At 38.1% G+C, this 27610-nt stretch overlaps 1 protein-coding gene across 2 annotated transcripts in view; it reads right to left on the bottom strand.

The window, feature by feature from the left end:
- Nucleotides 1–685: 685 nt before the first annotated feature.
- YWHAE (tyrosine 3-monooxygenase/tryptophan 5-monooxygenase activation protein, epsilon) overlaps nt 686–27610 on the bottom strand; it is a 36090-nt gene continuing 9165 nt past the window's right edge. Inside the window, exons 2-7 of one of the 2 annotated variants that reach the window (XM_012726430.1) lie at nt 13533–13732; nt 11111–11217; nt 9185–9391; nt 6053–6189; nt 3233–3275; nt 686–1673 (exon numbers count right to left, since the gene is read on the bottom strand). In XM_012726430.1, coding sequence (XP_012581884.1) covers nt 3268–3275; nt 6053–6189; nt 9185–9391; nt 11111–11217; nt 13533–13732 — 659 coding nt within the window. In that variant the 3' untranslated portion in view covers nt 686–1673; nt 3233–3267. The remainder of the gene's footprint in view (nt 1674–3232; nt 3276–6052; nt 6190–9184; nt 9392–11110; nt 11218–13532; nt 13733–27610) is intronic. The other variant, XM_004684805.2, reaches the window with a different exon arrangement.

The raw sequence follows: 27610 nt of genomic DNA, 5'->3' as shown, positions 1-27610 counted from the left end.
CCTGTTGAAAATGTTTTACAACATAACAAATCTAGAAATGTAACACACAGACAGCATATATTTAAAGAGAGACCATTACAGAATATTGCTGTAGCACCATTTGTAATAGCAAGACTGGAAACAATCTTAAAGTCCAAAAGCAGTCAACTGGTTTAAAAATCTAAGTACATTAATGTTAGGCAGTCATAAATACCTGCTACAGAATGCTCTTTATTAGCTAAATACTTCCACACATTACTTTATCTACAAACACTGTTTCTGGTAACCACTGTACTGTTATTTTACTCTGTGTACATGTACTTCATTAAATAATGAATTCAATTACTATTCTGTCCTGCTAGTGATCTGGTGGCGAGGGAGAGGTGGAGGTGGGTGAACAGCCTAATAAAAAATTATTCTGACACATTCAACTTATCTGTACAACTCAAAATTCCATGCTAGAAAACGATCTATAATTATACCTTGTATAAATTAAATGCATGTTGTACTTTAATGATCAAAATATCACGTTGTTACCTGGTTTAGAGGACAAGCTACGAAATGCATCAACTGGACCACTGAAGAATTCTTCGCAAGCAGGTTACAGTCAACTTCTCCCCCCCAAAATACATCATCTTTGAGAAACAGACATGATTTATGGGTGGAAAAAAAAATCTTTTCACATTCAGGCAAATAATATCATCAATGTATTTGGACTAGAGATTTTATTTTAGAAGGATAAAATGGAGGCGCAATAATGTTTGGCATTTTTAATTTAGGTTTGTTTTATTTAAGTTTAATGTTAATTCCATGCTGTGTTTCAGTAAGAACAATACAGATTCTGTATCTGTGGCTCCAGTCAGATATCCAGTAGTACAAATTAGCTTCAAGTTACACATACTGAACAAAAGAGGTTGAGCGAGCGCAGGAGGGGAGGGGGCCCTAGGGGAGAGGGAAGGAGAAGAAACAAAGAATTGAACACGCATGCAGGCTTTTCCATACACCTTCAATGCTAACCTGCTTCAGAGGGGGAGTAAAAGTAGGCAAGAATGAGCAGCCACGGATTGTTGAACTGTTACCAGCACCATGCTTTTCAGCAACATTTCAGCAGTTTGAAACACTTTTTTTTACAGGAAAACCATTACAACAAACTCCCCAAACAACTTTTAAGCTAATACCCAATTAATTTTTAACATTGGTATAAAACTCGATTTAAACAATTAGAAAAAGGAAAATGATACCACATATGCCTCTATAGTGTGATTAACCTCTCTCTTAAATGCTTACATCACATAGAAGTCTAATGGCTTTCGAATGTAATTCCCATTTCTATGGATGACCTTGCCACATCTGGCAGGTGACAATACAGTAATGCTGAAAAAGCCTCTATGCAGTCCTGTTAGTGTCTTAAAGAATCTAAAAGCTGGGACCAGTAAAATCCACAGAAATTCACTCTTGCCTTTAAGAACTTTTGAAAACTGTTTAAAAAAAAAAAAACCAACAGGGCGGGAACCTAAATTCCGAGGCCAAATGTAAAAGTCAGATTTGGTGGTTCTCAGTGACAATGGGGGAATTTCCAAGGGAATGGGATGGGAAGGAGTGGAGTGGTCAGAGATGGTTTCTCTTGTTGGCTTTTATGTCTCACTGATTTTCATCTTCCACATCCTGCAGCGCTTCTTTATTCTGCTCTTCACCTGCAAAGAAGAATGACATCAATTATTTCTTAACAAGTAAATTAAATGTTGTGATCACAAAGGTATCAATCCAAGCATAAGGACTCCTACAACAGGTATCAATAAACACAGACAGGCAATGGACTTCTACTATTCTTGACACCAAAGATGCCTAAGTCAAGAGGTGCTGCTGAATCCTGGTCCTGAATGGTCAATAGTAAGGATGAAAAAAAAAAAATTTGATGCATAGTAAAAAATGTTTTTACACTAAGTAAGCTCTTAGACAGCCAAAGTAACAATATTATTAAAATGCCTTTCAAGCTTTCATGTGGACATTGAGTCAAAATACTCTTTTCTCAATAACCTCATCTCTTCAGGAAACAAGTATATTTTCCATAGGTTCCATTATCAGAGATGCTTTATAAAGAGAACTAAGCAATAAAATACTCCAAAGTAGTTACATCATTTTGAAGGGAGTGAGTTTTGGCTTTTGGAAAAAGAGTATTACACTTTACCTTTGCAACTCATACCAAAGCATATGTAAAATTCTCACTCCAGAGTGAAAGACACTCAAAGTAAACCACTGAGGTTATTAAAAAAGGGCATTCAGACCACTTCTCTCATGCCATTTTTCTTTTCCCTTTGAACATGATGAATAGCCTCAGGAGTTTCAACTGCATTTATGACATGCAACAGAAAGCCAGCCTATTCACTGGAAAGTCATATAACTTTTATTAAGCATTAAGTCAGCCATACTAATAAGCATGCAAGCTTTTAAAATAAAATAACTTTTAAAATAAAAGTTACATCTTTTTGCCTTAATAAACCACTTACAGAAAAATTCCTATAGTTACTAATTTGAATCAATCCAACAATCACCATATTGTTCAAGACCATCCTTTTATGTTGCTTGTGAAGTTACTCAGGATGGTCAAAAGATACTAAAACTGGTCATCCATCTATCGACAAAGCATTTATCCTGAGGAATGCTTTTAAATAGTCTTAAAGACCTTGATAATATCATAGATGATAAATGCTGTTATGACAATAAAGGTTAAGTAAAGATAATCTTAGTAATTCAAAAATTTTCTTTTGTGAAAAATATCTGACACATTGAAATAAGACTATGAGGTACATAAAGATTTTTACTTGTTTACTGAAAAAGACATCCAATGAAAGACAAGAATAAACACTTACTGAGGAAAGAATTGATAGACCACCCAACTGCTTCCCAAAGAACAATGTGCTCAAACTTAGAAAATGACAGGAACATTCACTCTCATTTTTAACAGCAATATACTGCCAAAATACAGTTAACAAAGAGCACACACTAATCCACTCAGAAGCAACCATTCAAGTTGCCAAAAGTCCAAGTTAACTTTGGCATAAAATATCAGATATACATCACACCCAAACTGAGGAAGACGAGGGTAGCAGCAGATCACATGTGTCTTAGAAGGTTCCACATCCTGGAATGTTGAACAAGCAGTTTTGGAAGCAACAGGATGATGATATGCAGGCATGATTAGTGAAGAACCGAAACTAAATGCAGAATTCACTGTGCCATGATAATGACTTACAAAGTAGAGTTTTTAGGAAAGAGTTGGATTTTCCTTTAGGAATCTATGCAGGGAGAAAGGGAGGGAGAACAATCATATGAAAGCAACATCACAAGAAAAATAAACCAAGAAAGCAGGACAAAGGAAAACATCTATGATTTGGAGAAGTCAAGATTTTGGTGGTTCTACTTTGTATAAACTTCACTCTAACAAATCTGGTCTTTTCAAATTTAAAGAGAATGAAATAATATCGTCTTAAAAGGTATAAAAAAGAAAAAAATTATTCCCTTGGATATGTATTTCTTTGCCCAATGTTTCTAGATTTGGGGAGAAGGGAGGCATGTTAAGAGAAGACATCATTCCTCTCTCTATGGGCTTATGTATGAAACAGTAACAGGTTAAGAAAAAAAAAAAAAAAACGAAGAACTTGATGAGAAAAAAATCACTTTAAAGAATCATGTTTTATTGGGCCAAACATGAACATAGTCCCCAGTTAAAAGTACAAATATATGTTAATAAAAACTTGTGAACCTTATTTCTACTTTTAGAAGCCCAATGAAATGTTCTGTAATACCATTTTTGGAAGTAAAATAAAAAAGACAATCATCAAAATAACTCTTTAAATGTAAGAAACACCCTGGAAAACTGTTAATTCCATGATAGCAAACCATCTATATGAGCATTGATTTCAAGTCCTAAAAACCAATTTAATTAAACAGGCAATACTACTATATACCTTTAAGCAAAAGGTTTAATTGGATTTCACTGAAAAATCTACACTAAAATGTTATATATATATATATATATATATATATATTTTCTTAAAAAACCTTTACATAAAGAAACGTCTCAAATACTAGAATATGTAATTTAAATCTATCCCATTTTCAAATGATCAACTTCATAAAATGATATCCAATCACTAAGAAAAAGACTACCTCTAGTGAGATCCACACTGATTTATCAATTCTTCATTATTAGTAATAGAGCAAAACTGCAAAACTAACCTTTCCTTTTGTAATCTAGCAACTTATTTACAACAAATGGCATCAAATACCTTTTTAAAATAGAGGAGGAGGGCACTTCCCTTCCCTGGTGGCCTAGGAGTACTACCTAACACAAGGTCTTGGGCCCCAAGTTAATCCCTAGCCAGGGAATCAACCCACCTGGTACAATATATCTTTCCTGTCTCGCCCACTGCTCCCTTTAAGCAGTGTATTTCAGTGTATCAGCCTGTTCTGCTCCCCACTCTGTTTCTGACATTTCTTTCACCCCCTGCAACTCTAGTCTACATCCTAGTTCTTCTAGACAAAATAAGTAATGATCTTACAGCAAAGGAATTTTTTTTAAAGGAGTGGGGGAACCAGGCATCACATCCTGGGTTACCACCTTCTTCTCATCCAAAAAAAAAAAAAAAAGTACCTAGAGATCAGACACAGCTTACTTAAGTCAATACTGCTTACTAACTCTCCACATGCTTTCCTTTTATTCCCTCAAAGAAACAGAGAGATCAGTCTTCTCTGTGTTGGGGGTGACTGTGAAGAGACCACAGCTGTTTGGTGGTTCTTCTTAGTAATTATTGTTAGAAAACAACAAAATTTTAAAGCTGGAAGGAACCTTAAGTCAATAGTTCAGAGATGAAAAATTGGTTTTGAATCCCAGTAACTGGTAGTGCTTTGCCAAGAATACTACTGTTAAATTATTTTGTAGTTCCACTGGCTTTGCTGGTAAAGTGTGCAAGCAGATCACATGTGCCATATCTTAAGCCAATTCTGGTCAAATGTCCAAATACTTCAGGGAACTAGTGAGCTTTAAAGCTGAATCACATAATTCTCACTATAGTACAATAACCCAAGAAAAGTAAAAATTCTGACATCCAGACCTCCCTGGTTGTGCAACAAGTTAAAACACAACACTATGGAGCCAGCAGTAGCTGCTTCAACACGGTTTGATTCCCAGGGCAGGGAGGTGACCCACATGACTCAGCAGACCTTTCCTGTCTCGCCCACTGCTCCCCTCAGCAGTGTACTTCATCAGTCTGCCTTTTCTGATCCCCACTCAGTCTCTGGAAAATCCTCTCAACACCCCTGCACCTCTGGCTTGTAACCCAGTTCTGTATGCATAAATATCTCTAAAAAACCAAATGGGACATATTTTGGCTTTAGTATTTTAAAAATTCATTTAAAAGTTCCTCCCCTAATCATATAAAAGTTATATAAACTTCTTTAATATTCTGGCAACTGTATAAATTGAAAATTCTAAAAAATAGATCACATTAGATCTAAAGCAGGACATTCCATTTGTTCTAAAGAATCCAGAGGTAAACAACTTCCTTTGTTAGAAGTCACCATCTTTCCACTCAAAGCTAATAATACTTCATAAAAATCTAGTGCTACCATCTAATTTTAACATTAGGCTCTCACTCAACCAAAGCCGTGATCTTAACATTCAAATAAATTTAACATCAAACTCCTAAAATTTAATGTGAAGATAAAATTAATTGCTTTGTCCTCCCTCTACTTTTCATGTTCACAACCTTCAAAACAGGGCAAGAAGTAAATTGAGCTTAGCAAATAATATAAATCAAAGGCAACTTTAAAATCTTGCATAGCGAAAAATTTTCTTTCTCCAAACAGGTCTTTTATTTATCATGTCATAGTTCAAAATGCCTAACTGTAGCCTTTGGTAACATTTCCTATAAAGGTAGTAATTAAATTCTGTAGTTAGGAGGACAAGTTATGAATCAAAACTTGAAGCTTGATGTATAGGTATATCAAAGAATTTCTACAAAGATGATGACCCAACAATGGAGAAAGACATAGTTAACTGCAGTTCACTTACCATCACCCTGCATGTCTGAAGTCCATAGTGTCAGATTATCACGTAACAACTGCATGATAAGTGTAGAGTCCTTATAGCTTTCTTCACTCAGCGTATCCAGTTCTGCAATTGCATCATCAAAAGCTGCTTTTGCCAACCTGTATTTTTAAAAATCAAACCCAGGAATGGTAAGAAATACCATCAAGTAGGTATCAATATTTTCTTCAATAATATGCAATAAAGAAAACGAACATTTGGTTTTAGGAACTGCTATAAAGGAAAAGCAAATATAACTAATGGCAATGTACTTTCTAGTTAACTTGGAGCTAAAGGAAATTTTGCAATTATCACACTTCCTTTCCCTTTCAAGCAAGCCTATGGGTAAATAAAATATGCAGATCACAATTCCACCCTACATTACCAACAAAATACACAAAGTATTTCCATGTTCAGTAGCTCATTCATTTGAAGTTTTAATGCCCAAAGTGTTTTAGACACTCTTATATGGAGCCCCTGAAAAGTATCATCTGGTGAATCCTCTAACCCCCCCATTTTTCTGGCCTGCATCCCAGTTCTATATGCAGATATAAATAAATCTTTAAAAATAAAGAAATAAAAGTCTAAATTCAAATGTACGAACAAAAGCACAGAATTAACTTTAAAGGAAGCAATCTGTGGGACAAACTGGCCTGGAGAACAATAAAATGTTTAGCCATTACAAGGCACAGCAGACCTCTGTCTCTCTACCACTGCCTCTCTTAGCAGTGAATTTCAATGAATCCACCTTTTCTATTCTCTACTTTGTCTCAGATGAATCCTTTCACCAGAGCCCCCAGCCCAATTCTTCCCCACAATACCTGACTTACAGTTTGAAGTATTTAGGGCCTCCCTGGTGGTCTAGTGCTAACACCGCTGCAGTCTGAGTTTGATCCCCACCCAGGGACTAACCCACATGACAAAGCAGACCTTTCCTGTCTCACTGGATGCTTCCCTCAGCAGTGTATTTTAGTAGATCCACCTGTGCTGTTTCCCACTAACTCCAGTGAATCCTCTCACCACCACCCTCCCCCAGCACCTTTGGCCTATACCCGTTTTATGCAAAAATAAATAATTTAAAAATTAAAAATCTCTAATTGAATAAAATATGACAATAGATGAATAAAAAAATAAATAAATAAAAATCTCCAGCCCTCCCTGGTGGCGCAGCGGCTTAAAGCACAGCACTAAGAAGCTAAAGCCACTTCAGCATTTCAATCCCCGCCCACACTGGAGGTGACCCACATGGCGTGGCAGACCTCTCCTGACCTGCCCACTGCTCCCCTCAGCAGTGTACTTGTCAATCAGCCTGTTCTGCTCCCCACTCTGTCTCTGGTGAAGCTTCTCACCACCCCTGCACCTCTGTCCTGTACCCCAGTTCTGTATGCATAAATAAAGAAATCTTAAAAAAAAAAATCTCTTGTGGGCCCTCTCTGGTGGTACCATTTAAAGCACACCACTGTGAAGCTATTTGCAGCCACTATGCACTACACATCCCTGGCCAGAGAGCTGACCTACATGGCATGGCAGACCTCTCCTGACTCGCCCACTGCTCCCCTCAGCAGTGTACTGCAGTCAATCTGCCTCTTCTGCTCCCCATACTGTCCCTGGTGAATCCTCTCACCCACCCACCCCACCCCTGGCCTGTACTCCAGTTCTGTATGTATAAATAAATCTTTAAAAAAAAAACTATTAACCTTTTTTGCGTTGAGCCCAACCCATTTCACATTGGGGTTGCCCTATAACAAAATCATTCAGCTGCTTTGGGAAAAAGTTTAGATGTTTCCCCACAACGTTAAAGAAGATTACCATATGCCAGTAATTATACTCAATGGCATTGAAAATAGAATCACAGATATCTGGATGCCATTATCCACAGCAGCATTATTTACAATAGCCAAAGAAATAAATAAACCCAAGTAACAGGAAAAGATGAATGGATAAATAAAATGTAGTATATATAAAAATGAATTATTCTGATATAAAATGAAGTTGATACACACTACATGAATTTTATTACCCTAATAAAACTAAATACAAAAAGAAAACTGTAAAATTCCAATTGTGGGCCCTCCCTGGTGGCGCAGCGGGTTAAAGCACAGCACTGAGAATCTGAAGCCACTTCCGCATGAGTTCGATTCCTGCCTGCCGCCTGCCCCGGAGGAGACCACATGGCGAGCCAGACCTCTCCTGACCCGCCCACTGATTCCCTCAGCAGTGTACTTTGTCAATCTGCCTGTTCTGCTCCCCACTCTGTCTCTGGTGAAGCCTCTCACCGCCCCTGAGCCTCTGGCCTGAACCCCAGTTCTGTATGCAAAAATAAATAAATCTTTAAAAAAAAAATTTCCAATTGTGACTTATCTATAGTAGGTAAATTCACAAAGACAAAAGTAGAGATTTGGAGAAAATGCAATATGGAGTTACTGCTTAGTTGTTAAATTTCTGATGATTAAAAAAAGTGATGACAGTTGCACAATATTGTGGACTGTTATTTTTTACCACAATTTTTTGAAGTAAAAAAAGGGAGATTCTTCAACTTACCATCTGTATGAAAAACTAGGAATAGTCAGACATATAAATGAGAAAATAGTTTACCATACATTAATGGGATAGAAAATTGTATTACTATAAATTACAATGCACATGAAGAGCACAGCTATTAGAAAAAGACCACAAAGACTGAAAATGATACAAAAATTAATTTGATAAATCACTTCCTTCCCCTACATAATTATCCTAACTGCTATCCTACTAGCAAGACAAGTTTCTTAAAGAGATAAAGAGGGAACCTCCCTGGTGGCACAAGAGGTTACAAGACACGGAAGTATATGAGTTCACATGGTCCGGCAGACCTTTCCTGTCTCATCTGCTGTTCTCCTCAGCAGTGGGTTTTGGTACATGTTCCTATTCTGCTCCCAACTCTGTTTCTGGTGAATCTTCTCATTCCCCAAACCCCTGACCTACATCTCAGCTCTTGTACGCATAAATAATCTTTAAAACTAAAATGAACCAAAGTAATTAAAAGCCAATACCAGGGGACAAGACAGAAATACAAGTAGCATTTTTCCTTTTTGACTTTCATAATAATGAGAGCTCTTGCTCTCTTTCATGACTTACCTGCAGGCACGGTCAGGGGAATTAAGAATTTCATAGTAGAATACAGAAAAATTGAGAGCAAGACCTAAGCGAATGGGATGCGTTGGTGGAAGTTCTGTCATTGCAATATCACTAGCAGCTTTATAAGCCACTAGGCTGTTCTCAGCAGCTTCCTTCCTGTCATTTCCTGTGGCAAATTCAGCCAGATACCTGTGGTAGTCCCCTTTCCTAAAACAAAACAAAAGACAGGGAATTAGGAACAATGCTATTTAAATGAAAATAAAGTACCAAAAATTTTCTGTTATGTAAAATGAGATACATGACAACATGTAACAGGTATACATCAAAAAGCTTCCTTCAGGATGATCTTTTTTATTTCTTCCTAAAAAGATTACATATTGCCACACACAAGCAAAATCCTAGAGCACTATGGGGTTTTTTTCCCCTTATGTTTTAGTAATTTATATAATCTAGGGCCCTCTAGCTGCAGGTTAGAGTGCAGCCCTGCAAGTTAGCTGCAGCTGCTTCAGTGCGAGTTTGATCCCCAGCCTCAGAGGTGACCCAGATGGCGCAGCAGACCTCTCCTGTTTCTCCCTCTGCTCCCTTCAGCAGTGTACTTGGTCAATCTGCCTGTTCTGCTCCCCACTCTGCTCTGGTGAATCCTCTCACCACGCCTGCACCTCCGGCCTGTACCCCAGTTCTGTGTGCATAAATACATACATATTTTTAAAATTTATATATTTACATTACTGTTCATTTTAAAACAATGTTTACTTTCCCCTTTCCCACTTCACCCACCCAGCGTCACCATAAGTTCCCTAGACTCCTCCCCACTTCCGATCCCTCTAGGAAATCTGGCATATAATTGTCTGTTTTTGTTGTTTTGTATTGTAGTAACAATACACTTTATTCTCCCTGTCTTCTTTGATTCTCCTCGAAGTGAAACCATTCAATATTTTTCTTTTTCCTTCTGACTTATTTCATTGAGCATAATTCCTTCTAGCTCTACCCATATTACTGAAATGGCATGAGTTTCTTTTTTGATTGCTGTGTAGTATTCCTATATGTGTATTTGGATTGTTTCCAAGTTTTACTTATTGTAAATAGTTAAAGCACAGTACTATGAAGCATCAGCAGCCATTGCAGCAGGAATTCAATCCCAGGCCAGGGAGGTGGCCCACATGGTGCAGCAAACCTCTGTCTCGCCCACTGTTCCCTCAGCAGTGTATTTCAATCTGCCTGTTTTGCTCCCCACTCTGTCTCGGGTGGATCCTCTCACCCAACACCTCTACCTCTGGTCTGTACCCCAGTTCTTGTATGCATAAATAAGTAAATCTTTAAAAAACAATTAAGACTGAATTCTGAAGAGAAAAAGCTGAATTCTGTGATGCACACTGGCTACAGCTAACGGGTAAACTCCACACAAGCAAATTAAAGTTAAATAGGTAAAACAAAGCCTAATACATTTTTTAAAATAAAGACTTATTTAAGCATACAAGAACTGGGGTACAGACAGAGGTGTTGGGGGGGGAGGCTGGGGGGTAGTGGGCAGTGTGTGAGAGGGATTTAGCAGAGACAGTGGGGAGGGGAGCAGGAGCAGCCAGTGAGGCAGGAGAGGACTGCTAGGCCATGTGGATCACCTCCCCTAGCCAGGATTGAACTTGTGCTGAAGCAGCTGCAGCTTCATAGTGCTATACTTTAACCCACTGTGCCACCAGGGAGGGCCCCAGCCTAATACACTTTTATAGTAATAGTGTGACCATCTTAAATGCAGTTATTCATTAATGACAGCCATGCAAATCAATACTCTAAGATTAAGTTTTGAGATGCATTCCTTCCAATATTAAACAGTCATTCTTAAGTAAAAGCTAAAAACTACATAGAAAAAAAATAATTCTAAAGACATCAATATTTAATTTTACATTTTTCCCTTAGTATAGAACCTACATTTTATAATAGAAAACCTTGGACTCGCCAGTGTTAGCTGCTGGAATGAGGTGTTTGTCCAGTACATCCAGAATGTCACAACAGATTAACTTTAGTTCAGTCTCAACCTGAAAAAGAATCAGAAATTGTTTTTAATCTAAAATAAAGGATATATATAAATTGATTTTTGAAGGAAAAAAGTAAAATTACATAAATTAGCACACATTCTACCTCTGGTTTTGAGAAAGAGCATCATATTAAACAGAATTTATTGATACATCCCTTTCTTTTCCCATCCCCACTTCTCAATACAAAAGAAAATTATCTCCAGGTTATGTAAATTATCTTATTTCCTTTTACACCTATTCAGTAAGTTTCTTTTCTTAAAGCTCTTAGTTAAGCTTTTAAAAGTAGCTTGACTACTTACTAAGTGCTGCACATTTTGTTAATTTTTTTGATACAATAGCAACTACTGTCTCCTTTTATGGCAGAAAACAAGGTATGCCCAAAGATCACTAATTTAAAGCTGAGCTAGGATTCAAACCCAATCAGACTGACTGCATGCCTAAGTCAAGGAATTGCATAAAAATTCAAACTCATGCAGTTTGTCTCCAATGCTCACGTTCCTAACTACTACTATACTGAACAATCTGGTAGCAGACAATTCATAGCCAATTTTGGCACCAAAAAATCTCCATAACAAAGTAAATACTACCACTAACCTCCATACATTTATAATGCTGAAAATGTGCACACACCCCTAGATACACCCCTTACTCTTCACTTTCTTCATTAATTCAGTGACACTACTGAATCTTTCTAAATTCTCATGTGCTCCGGGCACCTCCTTTCCAAAGTAGATAATTTTCCCATTCTCTTTTCTCAAATCTCATTAGAATCCTAAGTTAAACTAATTCTTTCCCCAATAAACTACTTCACTAAGACTTTCCAAGAAAAGAATATTCTTCAATTCTGTTAGTTCCTCACTGACCAGGTACTAATTGCTCCATTATTCCAAATCCCTTCTCTTTGTAATCATCTTGTACTTTCTAATTTCTTAACTCGTTATCAACAGATCTCCCTAAGGCCTTCTCATCAACACTGCTATCTGCTACCTCCATCTCCAATTCCTAGATCACACCAAGTTATTGATATTATCCAACACAATTTGTTGATCTCAAGTCAATAACCTTTATTGTCAATATCCTTAACTATGTTGCTCTAGTCTAGAAGTCTACTAGACTAACTTCATGTTTTAGTTCCTTTACTCCGATTATTTCTACTTCAGGGACACATCAAGATCTCTCCAGTCTTTTGAATCTTTGCACACAAATTTCTCTCTCTAGCACTTTCAATTTTCTCATTTCTTCACTGTTTTGACACCGAACTTGTCTACTGACAATGTTCTTTATTTCAATACATTTAATGGTAAAGGTTATATTCATTAGCCTTCCAAGTAATCCCAACTACATTACTTAATCAGGCCCTCAATTTTCCAGTCTATGAAAAAGATCAGTATCTGCCCATTACAGGGTAATTTGAAGATTAAATAACACATATATAAGTACCTTTCCTCTCAGAAGAAAGCTGAACAGATCTAGAGATACGTCAATAAATGTGGTTTCTTCTTTCCTTCACCCTACCAACTTAGTTCCCCATTCTACTCTGTGCCTGGCTTCTGTAATCTCCCTCACTATGCTGCTTATATGTCTCTCTTCAACTAGGATCATTTTCTCAACAGCAACACTACTGGCATATGGAGCTATCTTTGTTGTAGAAAGGCTATGCAATGCACAGTGAGATGTTTACCAGCATTCCCTATCTCTACCCATCAGACAGGGATCAGTAACACCCCCTAAGTTGTGACAACCAACAATGTCTAGAGACACTGCCAATGTCCTGAGGAATAAAATCACATCTGATTTGAGAACCACTGCATAGTATCAACAGTTTTCCAGTATTTCTGACCAAATCCATAGAAATAAAACTGTAGTACTTATGTACTGATACACAATGCCTAAAATAACTTCATGATATAATGGCCAATGTCCTGGCATTATCTATTCTTTAAACTAAAAACGTGAATGAATAGACTGAGCCTCCAAAAAGATTATCCTGTATCATCTTTGCATAGTCAATTGTATCATATGTAGGAGACACACAAATATCTGCTAAGTGGCAAATATTGTCCTAAGTGGCAATTTCAAGTTATTCAATGAAGTATTTTGTAGTCACTGCAATAAAAATGAAGATTAAATTAATTCTCCACTTGTGCAGTTCTTTATCCTGAACTATCATATAATTTTCTAATGCAGAGGTAAATAAGTTAATAAAAATGTAAAAAGCATATTACACATGCATACACATGTTTTAGGATAAAATCTAAAATGTCCAACACCTACGGCATCTTTTTATAAAGATGTCTAGAATATAACAACCTTACCATTTGCCGATATTCCCGAATCATTTTTAATTTCTCATCTCCTCCCTTGTTTTCTTCTTTCTGTTCAATGCTGCTGATTATTCTCCAGGAGGCTCTTCTAGCTCCAATCACATTTTTATATGCAACAGATAGAAGGTTTCTTTCTTCAACTGTCAACTCCACATCCATACCTGCTACTTTCTTCATTGATTCCACCATTTCTAAAAAAAAAAGTAAAATCAGACCTCAAAACTAAGTTTCATTAATTCAAACCTTCAAGTTAGTATAAAACAAAGTATTTTTAACATAAAATAATATCACATATTTATCACTTATGTGATAAATAAAAACATGCAAAAGTAGAGAGTCTAGAACATTTAAGTTGAATGGAATCAGAGTAACTTCATGAAGAGCCTAGTTTATAAATTTAATATGGTTTGGAGTCATCCCTCTTATACTTAATATGGGAGTTAAGAATGCCCATTCACCAATTAACTAGTAAAAGTGATAAAGCTGACAGTTTAATAACAGTTCAAAACTGAGAGGTGCAACCAGCAGTATTCCTGCTCATTTTTCCTAGTGTCATGGACACCTTTGTATGCCTCTGTTCCCTGGAAGTTAGGCAACACTCTTAGCCCAAGCTGATGATGGAGCTACTAGCTCTCAGTCCCTGACCCTGGTAAGTTACCACTGCCTAATGTGCACTTACAGCTTGGTGCCCCATTCATATACCTTTTCCACCTCCAGGTTTCAATAAAATAAACAGCATTTAAAAAGTTAATTAAAATTGGGCCCTCCCTGGTGGTGCAGCGGGTTAAAGCACAGCAGTAAGAAGCTAAAGCCACTTCGGCATGAGTTCAATCCCCAGCACCAGAGATGACCCACATGGCGCAGCAGACCTCTCCTGTCTCACCCTGCTGCTCCCCTCAGCAGTGTACTTCATCAATCTGCCTGTTATGCTCCCCACTGTCTCTGGTGAATCCTCTCATTGCCCCTGAACCTCTGGCCTGTACTCCAGTTCTGTATGTATAAATAAATAAATCTTTTTTTTTAAAGTTAATTAAAGTTTACAGACCTAAAGTTCATTTCTTTACAAATAAATAGTATTTCTCAAAAACCAATCATGAGGGACCTCCCTGGTGGCACAGCGGGTTAAAGCACTGCACTGAGAATCTAAAGCTGCTTCCGCATGAGTTCAATTCCCGCCTGCCCCGGAGGAGACCACATGGCGAGGCAGACCTCTCCTGACCTGCCCGCTGCTCCCCTCAGCAGTGTACTTCGTCGATCTGCCTGTTCTGCTCCCCACTCTGCCTCTGGTGAAGCCTCTCACCGCCCCTGAGCCTCTGGCCTGTACCCCAGTTCTGTATGTACAAATAAATAAATCTTTAAAAAAAAAAAAAAACCAATCATGAACAGACAATAAATTCATTCATATAGAAAACATAAATTAACTGTGTTTACTAGTCACAAACACAAACTTGTATTTGAATGTCTCCATCATTCATCCTTTAAAAGAGCATCGTCTACCTCCTATAATAAATTCATTCATTCATTGGTAAAATTTTGTAGGGCTCTATTTTCCACCACTAGGTGGCGAGCAAAGAAAAGGACCCAAATAAACTGGGAAATCCCCTGTATGGGAAATAGGTAATACAATGGAATGTGCATACAAAGGAAGAAGATTCAACAGCTCAATAAACACTAACTGAATATACATACTAATGTTTTTTTCCCTTAAAGAAAAGACTAAATGTCATGTTACTACAGCATTCTACAAATTTACTGATTCAGATCATTTGGAGATATGACCCAAGGAACTGCATTTTAAAAACCTTATTAATGCACTATTCATAAGCACACATTAAACAATGTGTGATATATAATTTACTGAACTATTGTTTAACAGTACGCTAAACTATCTGTAATGCCAGGAAAATAACGTTTTAAAAATTATTTTCAGGGCCCTCCCCAGTAGGGCAACAGGTTAAAGCACAATAGCCACTTCAGCAAGAGTTAGATCCCTGGGAGTGGACCCACATGCTGCTGCAGACCTCTCTGCTTACCCTCTGCTCCCCTCAGCAGTGTATTCCAGTTAATCTACCTGTTCTGTTCTCTGCTCTGTCTCTGGTGAATCCTCTCACTGTCCCTGCACCTCTGGCCTATACCCCAGATCTGTATGCATAAATTTTAAAAAAATCTTTAAAACAAAAAAATTATTTTCAGGAATATCAGGATTATTAATACAAACATTAAGATGGTATGGTCGAGGCCCTCCCTGGTGGCACAGCAGGTTAGATCACAGCTCTAGAAGACTAAAGCCACTTCAGCATGAATTCGAACCCCACCAGCCCTAGAGGTGATCCACTTGGTGCAACGTACCTCTCCTGACCTGCCCCCTGCTCCCCTCAGCAGTGTACTTGTCAATCTGCCTATTCTGGTCCCTACTCTGTCTCTGGTGAATCCTCTCACTGCATCTCTGGCCTGTACCCCAGTTCTGTATGCATGAATAAATCTTTAAAAAAAAAAAAAAAAGATGGTATGGTCTTTAGAAGTTTGCTTTAGCCAACTCTTAACACAGTTAAGCATAAGACTGTCAATAATTCCACCCCTAGGTACTAACCAAGGAGAAATAAAAATGCACCTTCACAAACTCTATACAGTGTTTACAACAACTAACTGAATATACATACTAATACAGACCACATGCTATCAAAAAGGTGATTTACCTACACAATAGAATATTCACAAATAAAAATTAATGAACTAGTAATGATACAAGTAACCTTAAATGACTCTCAAAAATGAAAAAATTCAGAACAGAGGCAATGTTTGATTCCACTAAAATCAAGTTATAAAAAATGCAAAGACAGAAATCAAGTAAGTGGGTTCCAAGGTCTGGGGGTAAAATGAAGGGTTTATGTTACCAACAAGTACATTGGAAATGGAGGCAGGGTGGGGAATGTTAGAACTGTTCAACTTGTAGTACATTTAATCAAAACTCGCTGAATTATACATGTGAAAGCAGTACATTTTATAATAAATTATACCTCAACAAAAGTGACTTTTAAAATTTCCATTCTGCTATGGTGGTGGCACAGGGGTGATTTGGTGATGGGAAACCGTGGGGATTACAATGGAGATGAAAAAAAAATGTGCAAAATGATGTAAAAATAAACTTTTTTAAAAAAAAATTTCCATTCTGAAGATTAAAAATCAGAAATATTCAGAAAAGTAGTAATTAGACCATTTGTTTATGTGAAGTTGAAAGCATTCAATAGAAAACTCCAGTTGTTTGACCAGAGTCATGAAAAAAGTTTGAATGGGTGGGGGGAGGCAACAAATGAAGACATGTCACCAATAATTCAGATTTTCTAAATTGGTCCAAACTGCAATTTTAAAAAGTAACTAAGCTAAAGAAAAGAAAATTCTTTGAAGGGCCTTTCAACTTCATATATGGGATTATCAGGTGCAATGTAAATATCAATAATACCACCAAAACTTTAGCAAATAAGTCTCAGGTACTCAGGTACTACTCCAGGTCATTAAGGTGTCCCTCACATTTTATATTTTACAAATTTCAACAATGAACATTTAATATTTTTTCAATACGGGAAAAAGTATATATTTTTTAAAGATTTAATGTATTTATGCATATTAAGAACTAGGGTACAGGGCAAAGGTGCAGAAAGGTAAGAGAATTCACCAGAGACAGTGTATGAAGAACAGGTAGGTCAACTTCATGAAATCCACTCCTGAGGGGCAGCGGTGAGACAGGCAGGAGGGGACTGCCATGCAGTGTGGTTCACACCCCACCCCCCACCCCATCCAGGGATTGAACCTGTGCTTCAGTGACTGCAGATAGCTTCATAGTGCTTCCTTTTAACCTACTGTGCCACCAGGGGAAGGCTCTGGGGAATATATTTAATACACTGATACTCTACTATGATTTGTGTGCATCCTTTAGAAAATATCTCTTTAGATATTGTCAATTTATTACTTTGAATTATTTGCCTTTTTATTATTGAGTTGTAGGAGTTACTTACTTTAAAAATTCCCAATTACTCCCCTTATCTTTAGGTTTTCCTCCATTCCGTAGGTAGACATTAAGGGAGAATAGTAGCAGGAATCAGAAGTGGAAAACATTAAAAGTTCTATAACCAGTGCTTTGTACAAATTACAACTACAATGGCATGCTCTCAACACTGGTCTCATCCTCTTCCTTTTAACATTGACCAAATGAAAGCTCATTTAGTCAGAACTCTAGATAGGTCATCAACAAGACTAATATAATATTCACATACATTTTATAACACTTTTTTTATTTAAACTATTCCTTTGCTCATATATATATATATATATATATATATATATATCACTTATTCATACAGAACTGGGGTACAGGCCAGAGGTGCAGGGGCAGTGAGAGGCTTCACCAGAGTCAGAGTGGGGAGCAGAACAGGCAGATCAATGAAGTACACTGCTGAGGAGAGCTGCAGATGAGACAGGAGAGGTCTGCCACACCTCCAAGGCCGGGAATCAAACTCCAAACTCGCAGTGAACCGGATGCTTGCAGTGCTATGTCCTAACCTGTTGTGCCACCAGGGAGGGCCTCATAACACTAACTTTTTATGAAATCACATCTTTTAAAAAGATTTATTTATTTATTTATTCATACAAGACTGAAGTGCAGGCCATAGGTGCAGAGGCAGTGAGAGGATTCACCAGAGGCAGAGTGGGGAGAGGAGAGGCAGACTGATAAAGTACACTGCTGAGGGGAGCGTGGGGGGGGGGGGGTCTGCACACCTCTGGATCACCTCTGGGGCGGGGGATGGAACTCATGCGGAGTTGGCTTTAGCTTCTTAGTGCTGTGCTTTAACCTGCTGCACCACCAGGGAGGGCCCTGAAATCACTTTTATAGCAATTATTTTATCAATGTGATCCAGCATTTTTGGGGAAGGAGAGGGCATCAAAATTTAACCATGAGACTTATGGTTAAACTGCTATTTGTGGATGCAACACCAACTTGGTACATGAGATTCATGCAAGAAAACATAATTTGAGGACTTCTGATAGTTTAAGGACAATGAGTAGCTGACTGACATTCACCACTATTGCATAAACTCTGAAACATATAACCCTTACAAACCAAAAGGGTATCTTAAATCAAACATAACCCTAGCTGGTTCCAGGTTATTTCCCCTTTGCTGTGTGAAAAGAAGCTAGTTAACACACCAATTATATTAAATGGACTTCCCTCTATTTGTTACTAACTATCCTGCCAACAAGAGAGTTAAGTGCTTTGCCCTGACCTTAACTTAGTTTTGGTTCTTAAGTTTTCCTCACTAAAATATTTACACCTTCATTCAACACTCACAAACAAAACACCTCATACCAGGCACTATATACACCACAAAAGCTTTGTGTGTGTGTATAGGCACTTAATCCTTGATCATCTCAATAGACCTCTGAACCTGGATTATCCCCACTTTTCTAATAGAAACTCAAAGAATGTGGAGGTTAAGCTTGCTCAAAATCACAATTCCAGTGGATTATAACCCAGGCAACTGGACTCTAGAATTTTGCTTATTTTAAATATATTGTCGCAGATTTGAATATTTAATTCTTCTGAATGGGGATCCCTTTGCTTTTAACAAGAACAGACACAGGATTTCTACTACCAATGACAGCACACAATTCTAACATACATTGTATTACTGCTTAAAATACATCTGTCACCTACAAATTAACTTCCCCCTTATTATTAACCATATTTTCAAAATGCTTACAATCAATACCTACCTAATAGTCAAAATCCCATGCCACTAATAGCTCTGTATCAGTATCCCAGTAAACTTAACTCTGCCAGCTGTTAAACTGAGTTTCTAGAACCTCTTAACAAAGACAAAACACAAAATCTAAAAGGGACTATGTCTCTACATATTAGACTGACTACAAGGCCAAATTCCTAGAGATTCAGGATCCAGAATCAAAATTACAGTATTATTAGATGGCTCTGTTCTAATAGGATTAACACAACTCAGACCACAGTATAAAGGGGCAACCATAATTTCTCTCAAATTGGAAAAAACTGCTTGCCAGATGTTACAACATATAATCTGACTTGAAAGAAAACTGAAGCTAAGTATAATCTGCCTATAGTCACACAGTGAAATGTGAAAACCAGAACTCAGACCTAATCTGACACAAGGCCCAGAGTTCCTAACCACATTAAAAAACTTTCCAAGAGTATTCATTAAAAAAAAAAAAAAGTGGGGGAGGAGGGGAGGGAGCCCTCCCTGGTGGACCAAGGGGTTAAGAGTCAGCACTATGAAGCTATTCACAGCCACCACAACTTAAGTTTGATCCCCAGCCAAGGAGATGACCCACATGGAATGGCAAGACCTCTCCTCACCCACCCGCTGTTCCCCTTAGCACTGTTACTTCATAGATCTGCCTGTTCTGTTCCCCACTCTGTCCCTGGAGAATCCTCTCACCGCTCCTGCACCTCTGGCCTGTGTACCCAGTTCTGTATGCATAAACAAACATATCTTTAAAAAAAGAGAAAGCCAATCAGCTACAAAGAACTCACTTACTGTAAACCAACACACAGGACACCTATCCAGAGATTCTGCAATCCAGGTCCTATTTATATGATTATGTAATCACAAGTATGGCCCTAGGGATGTGCTTGTTGGGCACCAGGTAGAAATGAAGGGTTGCTGGGCCCTTCCTGGTGGCCCAACAGGTTAGAATGAAGCAATATGCAAGTTCCCCAGAACCGCTTCTGGGCAAGTTCTATCCCCAGCTCCGGAGGCAATCCACATGGCGCAGCAGACCTCTCCAGTATTGTCCACTGCTCCCCTCAGCCATGTATTTCAGTAGATCTGCCTATTCTGCTCCCAACTCTATCTCTATGGTGAATCATCTCAACCCCCTGCACCTCTGGCCTACACCCGTATGCATAAATTTTAAAAAGGGAACTCCTTTAAAAAATAAAATCAAAATGCAGGCTGACTAGTTTAAAAAAAAAAAGAAAGAAATGAAGGGTTACTGGGCCCTAGGGCCTAAACTGCCTCCCTTGACTCCAGAATCTCACTTGATCCCTCTTCCTTCTGCTCCTGACATTTTGGACAAGGGAAACCTAGTGGACTGCCGACCTCCCCAGCAACATGCCCGTTTGTACTGGATTTCCAGTCCTCCTTCCCTGCCTTACAAGGCCTGTAGTTCAAAAGGCCACAGGCCCCCTTGGCTGGAACACTTGGCAAGGCAGCCCAATTCATTTTAGCAGACTTCGCGGAAGAAGAGGGACTGGGTCAGGCTCAATTGTGTTACAAACCTTTAAATGGCAATTTATATTCACATGAGTGTGCTTCCAAATCACCTAAGAACTCTATGGAAAGCTAAAATATAACAAGATTTTACAATATTCAAAATTGTAGTTAAAAAAATTTCGTCAATCTGTAATATCAACAACTTTAATTCTAATAGTAAGTAATACAGAAAGGACCTAAGGTTGCAATAAAAACCTTAAGTATATAGCTTCAAGAGTCTTATTTCTATTTTTCTAGAGAAATACTTTACTAGCACTAGTTAGTAACTTAAAAAGAAAAAACCCACAACTTGTTTTTATGTGTTTTTGTGTGTTAGAGTTATTACAAAGGAGAGGGAAAGAGAATTTGGGAATCATTTCTGGGTTTTGTTTTTTAAAATTAACTAAAGTGAACAGGACTACACACTCTGTATTGAAACAAACAAGATACAAGAAATAAGAAATAGGCCCTCCCTGGTGGCAGAGTGGGTTAAAAGCACAGCAGTAAGAAGCTAAAGCCACTTCAGCATGAGTTTGATTCCCGCCTGCCCTGGAGGTGACCGGTGCGGCAGACCTCTCCTGACCGGCCTGCTGCTCCCCTAAGCAGTGTACTTCATCAATCTGCCTGTTCTGCTCCCCACTTTGTCTCTGGTGAAGCCTCTGGCCTGTACCCCAGTGCTGCATGCACAAATAAATAAATCTTAAAAAAAAAAAAAATAAGAAGAAATACAAGGTCTGGGAAGTCTCCCTAAAAGCGGTCTGATTCTACTAATATTTTCACTATTGTCCTATATATGTAACCACTTACACATTTTTTTAAATAACATAATAGTTTATTTTTACATCATTTTGTGCCTTTTTCCATCTCATTGTAATCCCCGTGGGCGTCCCATCACCAAATTACCCTATGCCATCACCATAGTCCAGTGCACTTACCTCCCCCCACCGTTTTTGATCCCATTCCTCATTCCATCCCCATAAAATGTCTCTGGTATATAGTTGTTCATTATTATGATTATTATTATGATTATTATTATTATTATTATTATTTTCTCCCCTGGTCCTTTATATTCCTGCCATGAGTGAAACCACTGATCTTTTCAAGCTCCATCCGTGTTGCTACAAAAGGCATGTGTTTTTTGTTGTGTTTTTTTTTGGTTGCTGAGTAATATTCCATTGTTTTACACATTTTTTTTTTTTTTAATTTATTTATCCATGTGTACAAGAACTGGGGTGCAGGCAAGAGATGTGAGGGTTGAGCAGATTTGCCAGAGACAAAGTAGGGAGCAGAACAGACAGATCAACTGAAATACACTGCTGAGGGGAGCAGCGGGCAGGTCAGGAGAGCTCTGCCACACCATGTGGGTCACCTCCCTGACTGGGAATCAAACCCGTGCTCCTGTGGCTGTAAGTTTCATAATGCCTCGCTTTAAACTGTTGCACCACCAGGGAAGGCCACTTACACTTTTTTTACATGGACCAAAGCGTGGTGGAAAATATCACTCTTATAGTCAAGAGGACCCAGATCAGATTTTCAATTCTGACTTATTATTTATGTTCATGCTATCTGATCTATCTCATTTAACCTCTAAGTGCTTGTTTCCTCACTCACAACTTGGGAGATACCCACCTCTCACTAAAGTGTCTGGCAAAAAAAACCCTTTTATTTGCTTGTCTCTCTTCCAAGATTGGAGGGGTGGGAAGGAGAAGGCAGGATGAATGTGAACCTTGTACTTGATGCATGCAGTGGTAGGTTAAGTAAAGAACACAGAGCTTAGAATTCCAAGCTAATAATGCCATTTGTATAATCTGGCACCATTTTTTCTTTCTAACCCAAATATTCCATTCTTAGGCCTTTTTGTATATATAGTTAATCCCTTATTTGCACCTCTGATATTATTTTTATATATTTTTTTAAGATTTATTATGTATTCATACAGAACTGGGGTACAGGCCAGAGATGCAGAGGGTGAGAGGATTCACCACAGAGTGGGGAACAGAACAGGCAGATCAACGAAGTACACAGCTGAGGGGAGCAGCGGGCGGGTCAGGAGAGGTCTGCTGTACCACGTGGATCTCCTCCCGGGCTGGCGGGAATCGAACTCATGTGGAAGTGGCTTAAGCTTCTTAGTGCAGTGCTTTAACCCGCTGCGCCACCAAGGAGGGCCTGATATTATTTTTAAAAAGAACCTCCCTCTCTAGCCATCCAGATCTTACACATCCCAATGAATATCACATCTACTATTTAAATTTTCCCTAACTAAAGTCCATAATGGCCCTGATTCCCCATGTCTCAAATATTTCTATCACAAGTTTGCAATAATCTTTTTTTTTGCAATAGTTCTAAACTAGATTGTAAACAACTATACATTAGGTAATATTTTCCAAGGGGAAACGCATTCCCAAGGTATGCAAAATAAATATGTAGTCTTTTAAAAAATCCGAGAGAAGAAAACTGATTATCAAAGATTCAATTATTAGCAAGAACACTTTCACATGTTTTTTGTTGCTTTCCCAATTTAAGACAACAGTTGCAGTCAGTTAGCTAAACTGAAGTTTACTATTTATCAAAAATTTTAAATTTATTCATGAATGTAAAAACAGTAGATGAAATCCTTGTAAAACTTCTGAAAGAAAATTCTGATTTTATTAACTAATCAAAGTAGTAATTAAAAATAGACATAAAACAAAGTGTAATATAAAAATATACAGATACAGATACGGGGAGAACCAACAGAAACCAAGCTAAATGAAGAAAAGAAACTTTATGAAGCTCACAGGTATGCAATGCAACTCTTAATACAGTAACTGACATTCTAAGAATCAAGTCTTACTACCATTTATAGCTAAAATTTTAAGCCTACAGTTACTTTAGTATGTCACCTGTACAAGTTATATTCTCTTCTAACGTATTTGGGAAAATACATAATCCACATAAATTGGCCACTGCCTGCTAAAGCTTTGACATACAATGTACTAGTGCCATGTAGCTATCCATTATCCTCCATTATCAGAATTCCTGATGATTATGTAACTGTTTATTATTATTTAAGATTTATTTATTTATGCATATAAGAGCTGGGGGGGGTAGGCAGTGGGAGGGATGAAAGGATTCACCAGAGATAGAGTTGGAAACAGAACAGGTAAATGTGCTGAAATAACACTGATGAGGGGAGTAGTAGGTGAGACAGGAGAGGTCTGCCTACCTCATCATGTGGGTTAGCTCCTTGGCTGGGACAGAAACTCATGCTGCATTGGCAGTAGATGGTGTCAGTGTTGAAACTTAACCCCTTGCACAAGCAGGGAGTTAGTTCCCTATGTAACTGCTTTAAAAAAGAAGAACAGCCTGAGACAGCCTCTAAAAGAGCCATCATATTGGGATGCTAGGTATTAAATCTCAGTATAGACTGAAAAGCTAAATGTCTAAAATGCACCCCCCAGTGACTCTAGTTCAATCACAGTAATTCTCAATTCTGACTATACACTAAAACTCCATGGAGAGTTTGTCCTATTATTATTTTAAGATTTATTTATTTATACATACAAGAACCAGGTACAGGCAAGAGATGTGGGAATAGAGAGGACTCACCAGAGCAGAACAGGCAGATCAACTGCAACACTTGCTGAGCGGAGCAGTAGGCAAGGTAGGAGCAGTCTACTGCATCATGTGGGTCATCCCCTTAGCCAAGGTTCCAACTTGTGCTGCAGTGACTGCCAATAGCTTCACAGTGTACGACTTAACCCCTTGCACCACCAGGGAGGCCCAGTTGTCCTACTAACATTGTTAGTTTTCTTTTCAGTCTGGCTAGAACAGTCAAGTTTCCTTTTAAAGTATGTCTTTTTATATTCATAATGTTTTAAAGGAAAAAAAGGCAAGTTGTTGAATATATTCAAAGTTTTTTATCAACTAATCTTAGGAAAAATCCAGATTTTTCTTAAAGTCAACTGTGTCATGGTACAACTGTAACATAGATCTTTATTACTATGTAAAATGATACATATTACATCCACTGTATATTGATATGTATTAGCATTTGAGCAAAGAAAGTTCTGAAAGAATATTCAATAGTTACTTCGGATATAGAATGGTATAATAATTATTTAATATGGTTGTACCTTCTGTTTTTACATGCAATTTCAGCTTTTTAAATAAAAAGTCAAAACAAGTAAAATAATGCATCTCACATTTTAACTATTTGAAGTTATTAAATTGTATGACTTTTAGGAATGAAAACGTTATATAATGTGCAGTAACTGATGGTACTATAAATTATGTTTTCCTTTTAGAGAATAAAGACTGCATAGCAGCCAAAGCTTTGTATTCATTTAATCTTTTTTTTTTTTTTAGATCTCTTTATTTATGCATACAGAACTAGGGTACAGGCCAGGGGCGCAGGGGTAGTACAACGATTCACCAGAGACAGAGTGGGGAAGAACAATGAAGTAAACTGCTGAGGAGAGCAGTAAAAGAGACAGGAGAGGTCTGCTGTGCCACGTGGATCACCTCCTTGGCCGGGGATTGAACTCACACTGAAATGGTATGGCCAGCTTGCAGTGCTGTATCCTAACCCGATGTGCCACCAGGGAGTGCAGGGAGTGCCCTGTTTATTCAATTTGGCCAGTAAACTCCAGTTATTAAAATGTCTTAAAGTAACCCAAATTATAAAAAATTGTATTTTGGAGACAAGTATTTCATTAGTGCTACAAATAACATACAGTCAGAAACTCAATAATCAATGAAAATATTTACAAACAATCCATGACAGATTAAAATCAAAACATATATAAAACATAACGAAATGGGGCCCTTCCTGATGGCACAGGTTAAAGTGCAACACTAGGAAGTTATCCTCAGCCACTGCAGAGCAAGTACAATCCCTAGCCAGGGAGCTGACCCACCTGGCACAGCAGACCTCTCCTGTCTCACCCACTGCTCCCCCTCAGCAGTATATTTCAGTCGATCTGCCTGTTCTATCCCCACTCTGCCTCTGGTAAATCCTCTCACCCCCTGCACCACTGGCCTGTACCCCAGTTCTTGTATGCATAAATAAGTCAGTAAGTGCTAGTAAAAATAATAATAGTAATACACTGACTCACATTTTGATTAGGGAAATAAGCATACTCACTAATTATCCAGATTTCAAATAAAAGCATCTAAAATAGACACAAATCAATAATTCTCTTAATTATCTTCAAAGTCATGGACCAAAACAGACAGAGTGGAGGTTATAGATTGTAAACCAGAATACTATCAGTGTTTCAAAATTCTTTTAGCTTTTAAAACAAAGAAAATACAGAGGGAAAATGCATTGCTACAGTGTGATAAACAAGCATAAATGACAATGACAAAATGCTGGGGGAAAGGGAAATGAAAAATAATGGCAATCACATTCTGAGATAAAGTACAAAAAAGTCCTAAGAAATCCAAAGCAGTTAAAGATAAATTAAAGATGAAAGCGTAAGAATCACGCTAATAACAATGTTAAAAACTGAAAACATACTTCCAGAGAACAGTAAGTGCACAAGCCAAAAGCTTTAAATGCATTTACTTTGACCAACAATTCCACTTCTCAGAAATTTCTCCTAAGTAACCCAAACTACAAAAAATTACCTTGTAGGTGAATTTCATGGCAGCATACTAGTCAAAATTCACATATAGTTTATAGCTAATAAACTGTATATATTAATTTTGGGAAAGAAGAAAAACTGATTTAACAGTTAACTGTCTAGTAGAAAAGGACAAGAGCCCCTGCAGCCCATTCCCCAATGCCCCCAAAATATATTCCTAAAACGTCACCCATTGAAAAGATGTACAGAATGCTATGCCATTGTTATCAATAAGTACCTAGAACTGCCTTGTCCAGCCATTTACTTTCTTATACTTAATAATGCTTAACTTCTCTTACTTTCAGAAGAGTGACAATTGAAAATATTCAACAGTCATATAAAAAAGCCAAGGGCCCGGCCCTCCCTGGTGGCGCAGCGGGTTAAAGCACAACACTGAGAATCTAAAGCCACTTCCGCATGAGTTCGATTCCCGCCTGCCCTGGAGGAGATCCACATGGCGAGGCAGATCTCTTCTGACCCGCCCGCTGCTCCCCTCAGCAGTGTACTTTGTCGATCTGCCTGTTCTGCTCCCCTCTGTCTCTGGTGAATCCTCTCACCCTCTGCATCTCTGGCCTGTACCGGAGTTCTATATGCATAAATAAATCTTTAAAAAAAAAAAAAAGCTAAGAGGGCTTCTCAGGTGGCTCAGAGGTTAGTCTGGGGGCTATCAAGCTTTTGCCTGCCACACTTCAGCTTGAGGGGCTGACCCACATGGTGCAGCAGACCTCTCCTGTCCCAATCACTGTTCCACTCAGCACTGTATTTCATTCAATCCTCCTGTTCTGCTCCCCACTCTGTCTCTGGAAATCCTTTCACCCCTGCACCTCTGGTCTGTACCCCAGTTCTTATATGCATAAATAAATCTTAAATAAATCTTAAATAAGAAATTTTCAATATTGTTCAATCTAATAAATGCAAACATCTTCCAAGTGCACATTACCCTTGAAATACAGAACCAAGACTAATTCTCTTCTGGAAAGAAAACAAGGGCAGGGTTCTTTTCTAGCCTCTTAATACTGACAACTAGCAAAAAAGGTCTTACTTGATGGGAGTCATTAGGGAAGGCTCTTAAAAGTTTCCAGGAAAATAATTTTTTTTTAAAAGATTTATTTATTTATTCATACAGAACTGGGGTACAGGCCAGAGGCTCAGGGGCGGTGAGAGGCTTCACCAGAGACAGAGT

The sequence above is a fragment of the Condylura cristata genome, unplaced genomic scaffold (assembly GCF_000260355.1).
Source record: "Condylura cristata isolate star-nosed mole 26May11 unplaced genomic scaffold, ConCri1.0 scaffold00017, whole genome shotgun sequence".
Taxonomy (NCBI): Eukaryota; Metazoa; Chordata; class Mammalia; order Eulipotyphla; family Talpidae; genus Condylura; species Condylura cristata.
This window is presented reverse-complemented; position numbering and strand designations above follow the sequence as displayed.